The following is an 18,232-nucleotide window of genomic DNA, read 5'->3' on the forward strand; positions in this document are numbered from 1 at the left end:
TTGGACATTTTTATGTCAACATCAGTGCTGGCTCCAACAGTGGACTTCTGCTCCAGGTAAGCCTCTCTCTCTAATTTTGGGGCAAAGTTTGTCTTGTGACCTCAGTTCTCTGCTGGATCTAAGAAAAATGGTTGATTTTTCAGTTCAGCTTTTTCCTTGTGAAGATGGGAGAGGCAACTTTCAAGCTTTTTATATGTCAGACTGGATACTAATGGGAGCTTCTTACTATAATTTTTAACTTAATAACATCAAACAAGTAAATTTTTAAACCTCTTTATAGCTCATGGCACTTTCAACTTTTATTTCGGAACTTCCTTTTATAAATTGTTATGTACACATTACATCTCACTGTGAAGTATGTGGATCCCCAGCCATCTGGGAATGGACAACCAAAAGGAGGTCAGCAAGTAGAGGGAGCTAGGGTTTGCCATAGACTGAGGAGGGCGGAGCAGTCACAGCCTCTTGGTTACCTTGGTAGCCACAGAATAAATTTATTACAGTACTGAAGCAAAAAACTCAGACATATCCATCTACAAACTGAACTTTAATAACACCATCCAAAATAAAATGGATAAGCATAAATAGTTCTGTAAATATAAAAATATTATACTTAATTTGCAACTGAAACAAAATTTGCCTATTCTATATCAAAATCTTTAAGCCCCCCCCCCCCATTTTCTATTATGTTCTCTTCCAACTACTTCTATTTCTCTCTTTAGTCCTTACTCTTATTCTCCTTGTCATTGTTTCTCCTTCCCTAGTAACCCTATGGTCAGCAGCCTCTAAGATGGTCCCCAATGATCTCTGCCTCATTCATGCATGACCTTGTGTCAAGTGTGGACTGGACCTACTGACTTGCTTTTAATGAATAGAATACAACTGAAGTGATGAGGTGACACCCCACGTTAGATTAACTAAGAGACTGCAGCTTCTATCCTGGGAGGATTCTCTTGCTCTCTGGCTCTTAGGGCAGCCGGAAACAATAGTGTGAGCAAGACCTGAAGCAAGGAACTCACATCTCGGGGCAACAGTCAATGGGGACCTGAGGCTTGCCACCAGCCATGTATATGAGCCTGGAGCTTGGAAGTGAATCCTTCCCAGCCAAGCTTTGAGATAACTGCAGCCCAGCCTGATTGCAGTCTTGTGAAAGAGGCACCCAGCTACCCCGGCCCAGATTCTGGACCCACAGGAAACAGGAGATCACACATGTTTGCTGCCCAAAGCCACTAAATCTTAAGGCAATTTTTATATAGCAATGACCCTTTTGTATTCCTCTTTGTCCTGGCTTCCCCATTTTGAGGAAACTAAGGTGAATAAAGTGTAGCATTTAGATATTCATATTCTGATAGTGATACTGCTATCAAAATTGCAAAGCTATTTAGTCTTCAAATTATTTACACCTATAAAGTTCTAAAACATGAATTCTAAGACTTCCTATGTGGCAGTCCTTAACCACCTGTACTTTAGAATGTGACCTTATTTGGAAATAGGATAGTTCTAGATGAAATTAGTTAAGATGAAGTCATTCTGTAGTAGGCTGGGCACTAAATCTGATGACCGGAGTTTCTACAAACCGAAAATTTGGACTCCAGTGTGCACACACACACGTGGAGAAGAGAGCTGTCTACACAGCGAGAAGCCTGAGCAATCCTGTCCTCGCAGCCCTCAGAAGTGCAGTAAGGAGTGTTATATAGAGTGTGTTTACATTATGGCTATGATGTGAAGCCATCATGTTTCCTTAATGCTAGATGTTGTGATTTGTCTTTAAAGCACTAAGTTCTGAGAACCACGTGCTTCATTGTAATTTCTCTCTATAAACACTAGGGCTTGCTGTGTTTTTCAACAGTCCTTGGACTTCAGCATGATTACTTCTCAGCTGCTGGCTTGTGTGGCAATTTCAGTTTCCTGTGTCTTAAAAGCCAGCTCCCTGGACAGCTTTGTTGCAGCTGTTTATGAGCATGCAGTGATTTTGCCGAATGCCACCCTCACACCAGTGCCCCGTGAATTGGCATTGGGGTTAATGAGCAGAAATCTGGACCTTTTGGAGGGAGCAATCACATCAGCAGCAAAACAGGTACCTCCTCTTGAGTATGCTGGCTTTTATGTGGAGAGAGAGTGGGGTCCCAAGAGACAGAGTCAATTACCAGGGTCAATTAAATATGTGTCCGAGTATGTATTTGCATATGTGTTAATGAAACCGGACAACTAATGGGTCCGGGCTGCCTGTCACTACTTGAGCCAATTAAGCAGACACAGGGTTTGTTATGGCAGAAATCAGGTGGGCGGGAAGCGACAAACCATACGCACTCGGAGGTCAGAAAAGGACTGTTTATTCCAATACAGCTGGCAGTAAGGGAGAGCAGCAGGCCATCCACAAAAATCTGCTTTGCACCCTTCCATAAACCAGCGGCTGATGGGGTAGAAGGACAAAGATTACATGGGGAAGTGGGCAAAAGGAATAAGAATGGGTATGCAAAAGGAATAAAATTGGGTATTACAGGCGTCGGGGAGTAGGCAAATGGAATAAAAATGGGTAAAATGGTTACAGATTACTGGCAATGTGGACTAGGGGTGGGGTGCCTCCGGGATTCCATTGTTTCAACAACAAGGTTGTTAATCTTCCCGTGATGATAGGTAGTTCTCAGTGAAAGGAGAATGGGCTGCATTCCTAAATTAACTCCCACGTCCCGGGGTTTACTACTCTCGGCCTGGTTAGAATGTGCTTTCTCTAATGCGAACAGAACAATCACAGATAACAGAGCATGATTAATATTTCTGCCCCTAACATTAAGGTAGGTGAAGACATATATGTCAGGGTAGCCAAGAACTTTTGTTTTCCCCAAATTATTAGAAAAAGGTCATTGTTACTTCCCTAATAGTGAGACAAACTTAAGAACGGCTTGGTTATCATTCAGGGGCAGCACTCCTTTGAGAAACTTGCTGTAAGTTCAACGACTTTGTTGCTCTTTTCTGCTACAGATGGAGGGTGGAGGGTAAATGGGTCAAGGGCCACGTGCTATTTTTAGAGTATTAGTGGCCTCGGTGCACTTTGTTCTCTTAAGCGTGTGCAGAGTTTTAGGTTAGTTTATAACACCAAAACAAGCTTAAGTTGCAAACTTCTTAACCGTATGTATTATATACTTCAAACTTCATTCTAATTACAAGATACTTCATAATATTAATACATGCCAATGTATGTTTTATATATGTATACAATTTATATAAATCTATTATATACTTCATACTTCATTTTAATTAGAAGTATATGTGTTTTTTTATTATTTTATTTTTTATTCTGTATTAGTTTCAGGTGTACAGCATAGTTGTTAGGAAATCATGTACTTTACAGAGTGGTCCCCCCAATATTTCAAGTTTCCATACATAGTGATTATGATATCATTGACTATATTCTCTATGCTATAATTTACATCTTTGAGACTATTCTGTAACTACCAATTTGTAAAAAGTATATATGCTAATGCATAGTAAGTCCTTGAGTTAAATGAAAGGTTTAAGGTTAAGTATGTGGTTTAAATAAGATATTCATAACTCAGGTATAGACAGATATGTGAAATGTCATGAAAGTCAAGGGTAATACATATAACATATCTATCAATACACATTCTTATACATCCAAAAATCAGCTTCCAGGGTGACTCTCCCACCCGAAGGTGCCCAGGTTGTACCTCTAGGCCCCCTCCTGAGAAGCAGGAATCATGTGTGCAGGGTACACATCAGGGAAGGCTGGAGCAGAGGAAAAGTGAAACAGAATTTGAGTTACAAATCAATTCCACACACTCAGGTACAGGAGTTGGTCTAAGTTCAGGAAGGGGGTGATTTGGGGAAGAGCTAGGTTATAGTTAACAACTGCAATGGGTGTCAACTTTTGTGAGTAGCCTGAAAAGCTATTCCTGCTTAGAAAAAAAAAAAAAAGAAAGAAAACATCCATAATGATAAAACTGTAATATGCTAATTAGACCGATGTCCTTCTGGAAGAAGCCAGGGCTGCGAGGGAGGCTGGGTCCTGGGTGCCAGAGGGAAGCCGGTGCCGGCAGCTGGGGGAAGGAAGGCCTACTCTTGCACAAATTTTGTTCATTGGGCCTCTAGTTATAAATAAAGGATGATGTCAGGATTGGAAAATGCAAATGGTTGGGCAAAGAAAATAAATTTTAAGAGTATAGAAAACAAAGGAATAAGATTGAAAGGGAAAAAATACACCTGAAGGTTGTTCGTCAGCCACTCAGTTCCTCAGGTCCTCTTGCAGGCAGGCCCCTCTTCGGTTGTTTGCTTATTTGAGAAAAATTTTAATTAAGCTACATGTTTAACAGGGTGCACATATTATTGTGACTCCAGAAGATGGTCTTTATGGCTGGAACTTCAATAGGGAATCTATCTACCCATACCTGGAAGATATCCCAGACCCTCAAGTGAACTGGATCCCTTGTAATCATCCCAACAGGTAAACAGACAGACTTAACAAATTCAATCATGAACATGAGCTTACTTCACTTGGGAAAATTTTGCAGAAGATCATTGCATGAGATCCACTATCAACTCTAAGTTTCAAGACGGCTTTATTATTTTTCATCTCATTTGGAAATATTTAATAGAAAAGTAAATATGTATTATAAAATCACAGAAATCAGTGCTGGAAGGTAACATAGAAACCATCCAATCCACTGAGGGGCTGAATCTGGTCATGGGGTAGCTGGTTAGTGGGAGAACCAGATCCAAACTCTAGTCTTCTGACTTCTTACTAGCAAACAGAAAAATTTTTTTCCCTATTGTGTCTATAATTCGAAAAGTGTCTGAGTAAATAGCAAAATAGTCATGTGTCAGTTTAGAATTTCAAATTTTTCTTTCTCATCCATAAGATAGTTAGTTGATGAGGTTAATGTATACAGAATCCTTAAAGCCTAAGCTAATTGTCAATCTAGGAGGTGATATAGCAGAACTATGTAAGTGGTTTAAATCAAGTCTAGTCCAAAGAAATATGAAGTGTGATGAAAGTAGCACTGTTACTTTTAATATAAGCAAAACAATATCTGATGCACCTAAGACATTCATGTCAGTTAACTCACTTATTTCCAAATGTTAAAATTCTAGAAATTTCTCTTTTGGAATTGCTCTCAAAACTACACAAACTACTGTAACTGCTTATAGAGTCACCTTGATTTTGATAAAGTTTAGTATTATTTATAGTAATTATCTACTCATATTTCATTGTATCATAACTATTTCTTATTTTTCCATTTCTCATGCTAGAAATTCAGTTTCTAAAAGCCCCTCTGTTATCACTTCCATTATAAAGTGACTTTATTTGGTTCTTTTTAAAAATTCTCACTTTTAGAGAGTGGAAGAGAGAGGGAAAGACAGAAACATCGATGTGAGAGAAACACATTGATTGGTTGCCTTTTGCATGAGCCCTGACCAGGGCCCAGGCCAGGGAGGAGCCTGCAACTGAGTTACGTGCCCTTGACCAGAATTGAACCTGGGACCCTCCGGTCCTCAGTCAGATGCTTCATCCACTGAGCCAAACAGTGAGGGCTTCATTTGGTTTTTAATGGCTCTTCCCTAGAACCAAATTTCCAAGAGCCTCCAGAAAATCCCCATTTCAAAGAGCCTTGTTTTCTATTTATATTTTTCATCAATTACATCTCCATTCCTTGCCTTCATTCAGTTATTGAGCAAATTTTTTGAGAACCTATTATTTACAGCAAGCATGTCAAACTCGCGGCCCATGGGCCACATGCAGCCCACAACGAATGTTCTTGTGGCCCAGCCAATATAACGGTATGTAAGAAACGTTTTAATAAAAATTTCGTAACTTAACTTTTACAATATCCTGTTATACATCATTTTTAATAACGAACTACAACGTTCACTAATGATTGATTATTATAATCGTGTTGCATGCATTTCCCTTACGCACCTTACGCTCAGGTACACCATTCCTCTCCACTAATACTAGCAGTGAATATTTCAGCAGCCAATTGCCACATCATCAGTCTTGTACTGACTTGTTTGGTGCGTGCAACAGGAAATATTTCACTTTTGAAGAACAAGAAAAATAGATTTATTTGCATTATGCTTATTAATTTGTGCAGTTATTCAGTGTCTGGTAAGTTAATGTTCAAGAAAAAATATTAATTTTTATTAAAATGTTCTACTATTTTATGTTAACGATTACTCATTTATTTCAGCCCTTTGTTTTCAGCATGTCTCTATTGAAATAAAGCTACGTTTCTATGAAAATTGAAGCTTTTGTTTTTTGCGGCCCACATACACTTAAACCTTGTTTATTTGGCCCGTGTTAGCCTTTGAGTTTGACATGCTTGATGTACAGGTACTATTCTGGAAAATGGGGTGACCAAAACAGATTAAAAATATTGACCTGGAAAGACTTGATAAATGTTTTTCAAGTGGCTCAATGTGTTATATTTATTTCTGTGCATTTCCTATAGAATTGAAGCAAATGATGGAAAAAACTATCAAAAGGTCACTTAAGTAAATGCATTAAAATAAATTTTTAAATGTGTTCTACCTGTGGTCTTTTACAAGGATATATTTTTAGGTGATTGGTATGGTTTTTACCAATTTATAGAATTAATGGTCTAGATTTAATACTCAGCGAAAGCTTTCATTACTATTGCCAGCAGATGGCACCACATTTTCATTCATTCAACAGCTCTCCTAGTCTTAGCTATTATTCAATAACCTAGTAGTAACCATTTTTTAAATTATTTTTGTGTGGTGCCAATACAAAATAAAATATGGATAGATATTACATATTCTGAGATCTCACTTTTCAAAATTGCATTTTCATTCCTTTTCTGGGACAACTGGTAATATGATAAAAGTAAAGAAATTAAGCATTAACAAATGTTCTTGTATTCCCGTCTTTCCATACTGGCTGGCACCATTCTAGCCCAACTCGTGTTGTCTCTAATCTCAACTATTGAAATGACTTCATAATGGTTTCCCTACACGTAGTCTCTAACCATTCTAGTACATTTTATACTGTGATGTCCTATTAAAGAAAATTCAGATCCTGTTACCTCTGTCCTCAAAGCATTTAATGGTACCTCCTTGTCTATTAAATTTGGAACAAGTTTCTTAGCCTCTAGTGCGAGTTCTAGCCTTTATGACTCCAAATAGGCAAAGGGTCTAAACAGTTTTGAAAAAAGAAATTATCTTTATTGCTGAAAGTTATACAGATATACCCTTTTTGCCCCCATTCATCACTTCTAACTCACTCCTTCCCCCAATGCCAGGCCTTTACCAGACTATTGTCTGTGTCAATGGGTTATGCATATATGCATATAAGTTCTTTGGTTTATCTCTTCCATCCACCCACCCTGACTTCCCTCTGAGGTTCATCAGTCTGCTGAACAGACACTTTCCCAAAGAAAACATACAAATGGCCACTTTTCCAAAGAAAACATACAAATGTGAAAAGATGCTCAACATCACTGATCATTAGGGAAATGTAAATCAATACCACACTGAGATATCACTTCACATCTAGTAAAATGGCTATTATAAAAAAGACGAGATAACCAATGCTGGAGAAAACATGGGGGTGGGGAAAACCCTCGTGAAAATCTAAATTGGTGCAGCCACTATGGAAAGCAGCATGATAGTTCCTCAAATAATTAAAAAATAGGACTACCATGTGATCCAGCAATATCACTTCTGGGTGTTTCCAAAGGAAGTTTCCAAGATATCTTGAAAAGATATCTGCACTCCCATGTTCATTGCAGCATTATTTACAACAGCTAAGACATGGAAGCAATTTAAGTGTCTATCAACACATAAATGGACTAAGAAAATGTGGTAGACAGATAATGCCTTATCTGTGATTTCGATTTCCTGGTTTCAGTTACCTACCTGTGGTCAACTGTGGCCCAAAAATATTAAGTGGAAAATCGCAGAAATAAACAATTCATAAGCTTTAAATTGTGCGCCATTCTGAGTAATGGGATAAACTCTATCACTGTCCCACTCTCCCATCCGGGACGTGATTCATCCCTGAGTCCAGTGTATCCACACTGTACAGGACACCCACCCATTAGTCATTTAGTAGCCATCTGTTATCGGATCAACTGATGCGGTATCACAGTGCTTGTGTGCTGGTAACCCTTATTTTACTTAATAATGGCCCCAAAGCACAAGAGTAGTGATGCTGGCCATTTGGACATGATAAAAAGAAGCTATGAAGTACATCCTTTAAGTTGAAAAGTGAAAGGTCTCATCTTAATAAGGAAAGAAAAATCATATGATAAGGTTGCTGAGATCTACGGCAAAACCAACCTTCTAGCCCTGAAATTGTGAACAGGGAAAAAGAAATATGTGCTAGTGTTGTTGCTACACCTCAAACTGAAGAATTTATGTCCAGTAAGTATGGCATTTGGTCTTTCTTCAGGATGGTACCTGGTGGTTTATTTTTTCCTGGTTATTTGTATGCCTTATGATTTTTTTTTTTGATAAATGGACATTTGAATCTTACAATGTGATAACTGGAAATCAAAAACTTCTCCCTTCTGCAGGGTTTTGTATCTCTTGTTTGTTTGTTTGTTTGTTTGTTTTGATTGTTACAGGCTGTTTCTGTGCTGGGCATAAGCTTGAGGCGTACCTTAAGGTCTTCTGAGGTCTTTTGTTAGCCTGTGCCTTTCCCTGGGCATGTGCGGTGACTTTCTAAATTCTTCTATACATGCGATTGCTTTGTTATGTCCTAGTCCTTAAATGTCTGGCACCCAAAAGGGGACAAAAAATAAAGACCTTACAAATCCCCTAGAAGTCACTTGCAACAATTCATGAGGGGTGCCACAAAGGCTGCCTGCCCCTGAGTCTGCATCTCCGAGATCAGAAGCAGTTATCAATGCTCAGCACACAGATTCCCAATATTTGGAGGAAAGGGGCCTTATTGCTCACCCTGCTCCCACAAGCTGCCCGCAAGGTGCTCTGGGAACACCTGCGTGGCTGCCTGCCCTGAGGGCTGGGGTAAAGATGGGTCATGGGTAGTCACTGCTGAACTAAGTGTTAAAATAGACTGGAATTAACTCAATTTACCCTCCAAATCCTCCCCTGGAAGTTTCAAGCCTTCAAATAAACTGCAGAGTTTCGAAGTATTATATCAGACCGATTCTGCAAGTGCAATTGTTATCTAAGGGGAGGAATAGATTCCTGGTGCTTCCAACTTTGCCATCTTCTTAGAATCCTCGTTCTAAGTTGACCTTCTTTCATTCAAAATATTTTTTTAATGCCTGTTTTCTGTCAGGCATGGGTTCAGTGAACAGGAGATGTGTGTGTATTTGGCCCATAATATCTATAAGATGTACTATACAATATATGAGTAACACATAAATGATTATGGATGGTGATAAATGCTATGAAGAAAAAAATACATGGCCTGGAGTGTTACTCTAGAACAATTTCCTACAAATGAATTCCCACAAGCATGTACTTCCTCTGAAGTCTCTTTTTGTTTTAATCTTTCCCTTCTACTATGTTATTTAGAATTTATTTTTTAATGTGCATATTGCATGGTAGGTTCAAGCTGCTATCATCCTGAATTTTATTAAAAGCTAAGCTTGATTTTTGTTTTCCTCTTCCAATAACACATACCAGATTTGGCCACACCCCAGTGCAAGAAAGACTCAGCTGCCTGGCCAAGGAAAACTCTATCTACGTTGTGGCAAATATTGGGGACAAGAAGCCATGCAATGCCAGTGACCCCCAGTGTCCTTCTGATGGCCGTTACCAATACAACACTGATGTGGTGTTTGACTCTCAAGGAAAACTGGTGGCACGCTACCATAAGGTAGAATTAAATGCAAATCTTTAGTAATGCATAACAAAATGAAGTGGACAAGAGGGGGAAATCCTTATTATTGATAACTAGAGGCCTGGTGCATGAAAATTCATGCACTGGAGTGGGGGGTCCCTCAGCCCGGCCTGCCCCCTCTCACAGTCCGGGAACCTGCAGGGGTGGGAGGTGACCTGGTGATCAGGGGAAGGTGATACCCCATCACACCTCCGCTGCTGCCACTACCGGCAGCGCAAGACTCAGCTGGCCCTGGTTACCTGAGCCTTGGGCCAGCCCTGAGCAGCTGAGGGGCTGAGGGGACTGGGGGACTCCAGAAACAGGCGTGCAGAGTGGGCCCGGCCTTGCCTAGCGCCTGCCACTTTGGCAGGGCTGAGGGGACTGGGCACTGCTATCTTGTGGCTGTGGGTGCCACCATCTTTGAGGGTATGGCAGTCAATTAGCATATTCCCTCCTTATTGGCTGTGGGTGCCACCATCTTTGCAATGGCATGAGGGTCAATTAGCATATTCCCTCTTTATTAGATAGGATTATTAGATAGGAAATGCATACTTTAGAAGCTGAGTAGAGACAAAGCAGAGAAAGTGATGATTAGGTGTGGGAAGCTCCTATAAAGAGGCTCAAAAGGTTTCCTGTGCATTTAGGAACACAGGAGTATGTTGTTGGGAGTGCATGAGAATCAGTAGGACCTACCTGTGTTAAACTATATGTCACCTTTTGGACTTTCTGCAATGGTTCAAGGCTAGAATGAAAAAGCACTTACCAGATAGACTTGGTTTTAATGAGAAAGAAGCAAAGGAAGTCCTTTATCCTGAGAAAATAGATGTGTTCTTGGCAAATATGCATTATCTATTTCACTCCTACCTCTTGTAAGATGCAAGGTCTTAAGAGAGAAGGATTCCCTTGTACATATCTAAAAATGTGGAGATTGAACCAAAGGCTCCTATTAGCCATAGTAATCTCAAGTTCCGCACTCTTTCCCTATGAAGCCGATGGTCGTAGATGAAATTAGCACAAATCAATGTGCACTTGTACTTTTTCAGACACAGTGACATCCAGGCCAGCTTCTAAAAAGAGATTTCTCCCGCCTTCATCTTCTGTTCACTGCAGCAAAACCTTTTCTTGGGTGAAGATCAATTCAATGTACCCAAGGAGCCTGAGGTTGTGACTTTCGACACCGCCTTTGGAAGGTTTGGCATGTTCACGTGCTTCGATATACTCTTCCACGACCCTGCTGTGACCCTGGTGAAAGACTTCCATGTGGACACCATTCTGTTTCCCACAGCGTGGATGAATGTTTTGCCACATTTGTCAGCTATTGAATTCCACTCAGCTTGGGCTATGGGCATGAAGGTCAATTTCCTTGCATCAAATATACATCACCCCTCAAAGAAAATGACAGGTAATGTATAATTGTTAAGATTTACAAGCTTGATGGAGTCCAAAAAGAAAAAAAAATTCTTTTCTAACTAATATGTACTCCTTAACACAATGTTTTTCAATGCTTAATTTTTGTGTATCTAGCTGGTGACAGGCTGTAGAATTAATCTTTATATAAATTGTTTCCAGATTTATTTAGATTTATTCAAGTTGAATAACATCCTTTTTCTTTTTTCCCCCCAAATTTGCCACTTCTTATGTGACAACTCTTCTTGGCTTCTTGGGGTCAGACTCTATTGGAATTTTATCATCTGTTGTCCTTAGCATATTTCACTGAAGTTAATAAAATATATACCTGAGAGGAAGTAAAATGTTAATATGAGTTTAAAATAGTAACAACTATGTTATTATTTTCACTTTTCTGTTTCAAATGTCATTTCCAACTTATCGCTTCCAGGAAGTGGCATCTATGCACCTGATTCTCCAAGAGCATTTCATTATGATATGAAGACAGAGAAGGGAAAACTCCTTCTCTCACAACTGGATTCCCACCCAAAGCACCCAGTCGTGGTGAATTGGACTTCTTATGCTAGTGGAATAGAAGCTTTCTCAACAAGCAACAAGGAGTTTAAGGGCACTGTCTTTTTTGATGAATACACCTTCTTGGAGCTCAGAGGAGTCACAGGAAATTATACAGTTTGTCAGAAAGACCTCTGTTGCCATCTAAGCTACAAGATGTCTGAGAAGAGAGCAGATGAAGTGTATGCCCTAGGGGCATTTGATGGACTACATACTGTTGAAGGGAGCTATCATTTACAGGTAATGATTATTTGGGTGGCAGTGGAGTTACCAGATAAAATATAAGATAGCCAGTTCAATTTAAATTTCAGGTAAACAATGAATTGTTTTTGGTATAAGTATGTCTAACTTTGGGGGATATGTATGTATACTAAAAATTTTGTTGTTTGTCTGAAATTCAAATTTAGTTAGGCATTGCTAACTTGCAATCATCAATGTCAGTCTAATATTAAACTGGTTGGAAAAAGGCCAAGACATTTATTTTGCAGTACCAATGTTTGAAATGATATAATAATCACATTAGAGACTATTTTAATGGGTAATTAATGTCTGATATTTCCTACCTGAACAAAGTTAGCCATTTTCCCAATATGTTCACTAATGCCTATTTTGTTGTATACAGCTTAACAGTAAGTATGTCCTCGACACATATGGAGTTGATCTCTGAGATGTACAGTAAAATAGTTTATTGCTGAAAAGATTCAGCTATAAAGCAGGAACTGTAATAGTCTTATGTGATGGGACTCTAAAAAAATCAGAGTTCTTATTCTTCCCATTCTGGTCTTATCTTTCATGATCTGGTCTCCAATCCTTTTTCACCCAGATTATTGCAATTTCCTGAGACTGAAAGCTTTTTGAGTGATGGAACTGCCTCCAAGGTGTAACATTTTGTATGCTGTGTGATAGGAACTCTACCAATGTTTGTTCATTTTAACAAACAACTATCAAGTACCTATTACATACCAGGTATATATTCTGTGTTTATTATATGAAAACTAGAGGCCCGGTGCATGAAATTTGTGCATGGGTAGGGTCCCTAGGTGTGGCCGGCGATCAGAGCCCATTGGGACCTTCCTTCCCCCAGCTTCTGGCCTAGGCCTTTCTTCGTTCCGTGCTGCACCCTGATGGTTAGCACACATCATCGCGCTGCAATATGTTTAACATTACTGGCATGAATAAGTACAATTTTGGTAGAATTTCCTGGGCTTATAATGACACAATGAAAGACAGATTACAGTAGGTTGAAAAGTTGAAGGGAAGTAAAAATTTTGCAAGAATGAGTGACTGTTTCCTTTTCAAAACTCTTTTTAAAAGTATATGCTAGTATATTTTTCTTGATTTCAGAGAGGAAGGGAGAGAGAGAGAGAGAGAGAGAGAGAGAGAGAGAGAAAAACATTGATTGGCTGCCTCCTACATGCCCCCTACTGGGGATCAAGCCTGCAACCTAGGCATGTGCCATGACTTTCTGGTTCATAAGTCGATGCTCAACCACTGAGCCATGCTTGCGGGGCCCTTTTCAAAACTCCTGTCTGAGACAGGAGGAAGAGAAATGAGACAAGAACTAGATAGACACTCTGGCCACAAATGCTTTTTTTGGTTTTTGTTTCTCCAAAAGATGAGAGAACCTTAATTATTGTTAGGCCTAAGGGAAAGAGCAACAAAAAAGGTTGAAAATGTAGGACATCAGTGTTCCAAGGTGCTGGAGAAAGGAGGGAAAATGGTATGGAGAAAATGCCCATCAATTGAAAATTAAACAAGTTATTTTGTAGAAAAACTTATTGCCATAGAGATATTACCATATAGTCTGTGACATTTTGACATTAATTGTACTATGTATATGGGACATATATGATATTACATTGCCATATTTTTAAAATTCAAAACTTATGAGATATAATTTTTCTTTTTTGTGATAGGATTTTAAGTTGGTTATAAAACAATATGGCCATCTATTGGCTTTTCCTCTCTCTCTCTTTTTTCCTTTCCCCCCACTCAATCTTGTCCTGCCTTTCTGCCTCCACCAGAGTCTTGGCTCTACTGGAGAGAGCAGTGGTAAGTCCCTTCTCGGTGTGAGGACTGTCAAGTAAAAAAGCCCTCTGTTATTTTTCTGGGCAGTGTACCCTTGACAAAACCACTGGTGCCAGACAGGTTTTGGAACTTAAAATTCTCAATTTAGTAGTTTTTTCAGATATAGAGTGACACGTTAGGATTACCAAAAACTGACTGAAAGTTCTGAGCATGTGGGTTATCCTTGCCTTTCCAAGCTGCACAGTAGGGTGATTTAACTCGGCCTTTGGTTAGGTGAGCATTTTCAGAGACTTCCTCTCGGGTTGGTCAGGTTTTTCAAGCTTCAAAATCCTTCTAATGCAGGATGACCAAGTAAATGTAAAGTTCAGGTAAGCAAGGATCTGTTTTTTAAAATATAAGTATGTCCCTTGTGATATTTTTGGACATTCTCATATTAAAAGCTATTTTTACTATTTTTAACTTATCTGAACTTAATTTAACTGGCACTCCTGTCTAGCGTCTCTATTCCTGAAGGGCAAATGCTTTGCTGGCAGCACGTAGAGAGTCAAGTGGGAGAAATGACCTCACAGGGTGGGGTTGTGGTAAAGTCAGATGATCCCAACATTTCACATGATTAATTCATGCAATCCCCTTCAACCACATCATTTAAAACCTCCATCTAAACGTCATCTGCTTTACCCTCTCTGGAAATAAATGCCCGTCTTTTACTGGAATAGGGGAGGGGCAGTTGCCCATCCATGGTGGGGACTCAGTATCTGAGGCATCTTTAACAACTTCCCACCAATTTTCCTTACTTCAGCCACCACATCCTTAACAGCTCCTGCGGTACCGAGGCAGCAGGAGTGGAATCTCTGGAGTATTCTGCAGTGTAGTTAGGGTTGATTCTTGGCTTTCCTCACTACCAATTTAGGACTTGGCTTTCTTAGATCAGCTAACACAGTTACGACTTTTGCATTAACATCCCTGCTTCTAAAATTGTTCCATGGTCTACCCTCCTGGACCCCTATCCTTCTAGACTTATATCTTAAAAACATTAATGTTAGTTTTAATAGGATTTCAAGGGAACAAAAAGAAGCATGTATTCTACCTTTATCTGAAAGTTATTTGTATCCCATCTTAACACACTTGTCCTAAATGCTTTCCGTTTAACTTCAAAAGAATACATCCTTTTTTTTTTTTATTGCTAGTTGCATTAGCTATTCAGCAATGAACTGAATTAATCAACTGAGGAAATAATATTATTTTTCCAAACAAAGGAACCTGGGCATTTTTTTTCAGGGTCAGGAGAGTGTTTCAATTGGCTTGCCTAGGAATTAATGGTTTGCCTTTACTTTCTAGATTTGCACTCTGTTGAAGTGTAAAACAACGAGCTTACACACTTGTGGTCACTCAGTTGAAACTGCTTCCACCAGGTTTGAAATGTTTTCCCTCAGTGGCACGTTCGGAACCCAGTATGTCTTTCCTGAGGTGCTGCTGAGTGAAATTCAGCTTGCACCTGGAGAATTTCAGGTAAGAATCTTTGCTTAATATTGCCAACTCATTTCATGTGAGAGGAAGCTCTGTTTGAGTACAAAACCTACCCAAGTGCTTACAATCATAAAAATCTCTATTTGAAAAGGGCTAAGGAAAGACACTGAGCAGACTGTATTTTTAAAAATATATTTTTTTATTGATTTCAGAGAGGAAGGAAGAGGGAGAGAGAGATAGAAACATCAAAGATGAGAGAGATTCATTGATTGGTTGCCCCCTGCATGCCTCACACTGGGGATGGAGCCTGCAACCCGGGCATGTGCCCTGACTGGGAATTGAACTGTGACCTCCTGGTTCAAAGGTCGATGCTCAACCACTGAGCCACAGTGGCCAGGCTGCTTTTTTTTTTTTTTTAAACCTGGAAAGCCTTAATATAATAATTAGTGTGTTCCTAAGAATAAAGAAAAATACTGTTGTGGGAACTGTAGGGACAAGGCTTGAAAAGAAGATTTGAAAAGTTTCAGGACTAGTCCCACCAGAAAAAGCCCCTTGGCATCACTGAGCAGCGATGGTCTAGGGCCATGGTCGGCAAACTGCGGCTCGTGAGCTACATGCGGCTCTTTGGCCCCTTGAGTGTGACTCTTCCACAAAATACCACGGCCTGGGCGAGTCTATTTTAAAGAAGTGGAGAAGTTTAAGTTTAAAAAATTCGGCTCTCAAAAGAAATTTCAGTCGTTGTACTGTTGATATTTGGCTCTGTTGACTAATGAGTTTGCCGACCACTGGTCTAGGGTAGTTAAAAGGAATCCCTCTCATGATGTGGGTGAAGGTTCCATGTGGCCACAGGAGAAAAGAAAGAATGAAAAGCCAAGGAGAGAGAATTTCAGTGGCTGATGTTGGTAAGAAAGCAAAGAGTTGTTGTTTTCTAAGTGTGTTTTTAGAGGCTAGAAATAATCCATATTGCCCAAGCACTGCCCAGCCCATTGTTCTATTGGCTTTTCTTGCAAGTTCTGCTCTCACTCCTTTCTCCTGGTAGAAACAGCTACCATGAGGAGTTGGGGAAAACGGGCAGGTTAGGGAGCTGTGGTGAGTGATTGACAGGCTTGATAGAGATTCAGCTGAAATCCCTTAGTCAGTCAATCCCTTCTAATCCTTCAAGGAGTCTTTATCTTGTCTGAGAGGACTAGATTTCTCTTATATACTCCCAAATCCACTGTTTTATGTCTATTAACTTATGGGATGCTTCCTCAGGTAAGTAAATGATAAGCTATTGATTACAGGCATCCATACTAATAAAAGGGTAATATGCTAATTAGAGTGGTTGTCTTCCAGACATCTTTCCAGACAAAGCCGCAGTGGCTACAAAGGCCAAGGCTCAGGCAGCCATAACCAGCTGCAGTGGCAGCAGCATTGGGGTTATGGGGGTGGTGCCTCCAGAGGGAGGCCAGACTGGGGGCCAAGGCACAGGCAGTTTGGGGTGATCAGGCTGATAGGGGAGGGCAAGGTAGGGGCAATCAGGCTGGCAGGAGATCAAGGTAGGGGCGAGCAGGCAGGCAGGCAGTGGGGTTAGGGACAATCAGGCAGGCAGGCAGGTGAGTGGTTAGGAGCCAGCGGTTCCGGATTGTGAGAGGGATGTCCGACTGCTGGAAGTTGGACATCCCCTGAGGGGTCCCAGATTGAAGAGGGTGCAGATTGGGCTGAGGGGCACACACTCCCCCACCTCCCTCCCCCCAGTGCACGAATTTCGTGCACCGGGCCTCTAGTCTATCTATATAATAGAGGAATATGCAAATTAGCTTGGACACTGTAATGTCACGACTGAACATCAGGGACCTTGAGGCTGCATGGCACTTGGCTGAGGTGAGGGACCTCAGGCCGCACCCCTCTGCCCTGTGGGGCTTGACAGGGGTCCTCAGGCTACACCCACTGCCCCGGCACCAGGCCAGGAGACCTCAGGCTGTGCCCCCCACCTGGCAGGACTTGATGGGGGACCTCAGGCCTGAGTTTCAATAATAAATGAATCAGTGCCAGTTCCATGGCTCCAATTTTCCTTCTGTATCATTTCAAATATTTCTGATAGAACAGAATCTGGCCATTATATTTATTGTTTCCTTGTCCAGTTGTACTGAATTTTAAAAGTGTGTTGTGGGTTGTATAACTTAAAGTTAGACCCAGTCAACTTCTTTGTGTTTTAATTAGGTGTTGAGTGATGGACGCTTGCTGAGCCTGAAGCCACCATCTGGACCTGTCTTGACAGTAACTCTGTTTGGGAGGGTGTATGAGAAGGACCATACATCCAATGCTTCATCAGAATTCATGGCATACACACTAACAGTAATGCTCATAGTTATAACACCTATACTATACTCATTAAGTTTTCAGTGATTTTGTTTGCTCTGTTATCCTACATAATAAAAGGCTAATATGCAAATTGTCCCCTGTACAGGGAGTTCAATGGGGAGTTTGGCCAGGGGGCTGGGCTGGCTGGCCAACTGCCCACAGCCCCTACCCCCTGTCGGCCTGATTGGCCCCAATCAGGCTGGGCTGGCCAGACCCCACCTGTGAACAAATTCATGCACCGGGCCTCTAGTAAGACAATAAATCACTTGGCTCTTTTTTTTTTCTTTATGTAAAGAGTTTATTTATTCTAAACAGCAACATAGACAAAATGCTATATAAACACAAAGGAAACAAGAGGCTGGCTGACTTTGGATCTGAGGATCACAGCAGCACAACCCGGGTTCTGCGGAGAGAAGGACAGAGGCACGAGGAAAGAGTATAGGCTGGTTTCTTTTTCAGACAGCCAGCTGCAGGGTACATGTAGCTCTGCCAGTGGGAAGCCTGCACCTGTGAGCAAAGGGAACTAGCTCCTCAGGGACTGATAGAAGTATAAAAGTTTATAATTTTACAGCAGTTAAAATCCTGACCTCAATCTATATATATAAAAGC

General features: G+C 40.5%; 1 protein-coding gene across 1 annotated transcript; it reads left to right on the top strand.

Annotated features, from left to right (window-relative positions):
• Positions 1-13: 13 nt before the first annotated feature.
• LOC103285078 (pantetheinase) lies at positions 14-17,832 on the top strand. The gene is made up of 8 exons (XM_054722531.1): positions 14-56; positions 1,847-2,074; positions 4,329-4,459; positions 9,631-9,823; positions 10,937-11,228; positions 11,664-12,025; positions 15,152-15,322; positions 17,483-17,832. The coding sequence occupies exons 2-8, from the start codon at positions 1,862-1,864 to the stop codon at positions 17,666-17,668; spliced, it is 1,548 nt and encodes a 515-aa protein (XP_054578506.1). The 5' UTR covers positions 14-56; positions 1,847-1,861; the 3' UTR covers positions 17,669-17,832.
• The last annotated feature ends 400 nt before the right edge of the window (positions 17,833-18,232 follow it).

This window comes from Eptesicus fuscus, chromosome 10 (assembly GCF_027574615.1).
Source record: "Eptesicus fuscus isolate TK198812 chromosome 10, DD_ASM_mEF_20220401, whole genome shotgun sequence".
In the NCBI taxonomy this organism is placed as follows: Eukaryota; Metazoa; Chordata; class Mammalia; order Chiroptera; family Vespertilionidae; genus Eptesicus; species Eptesicus fuscus.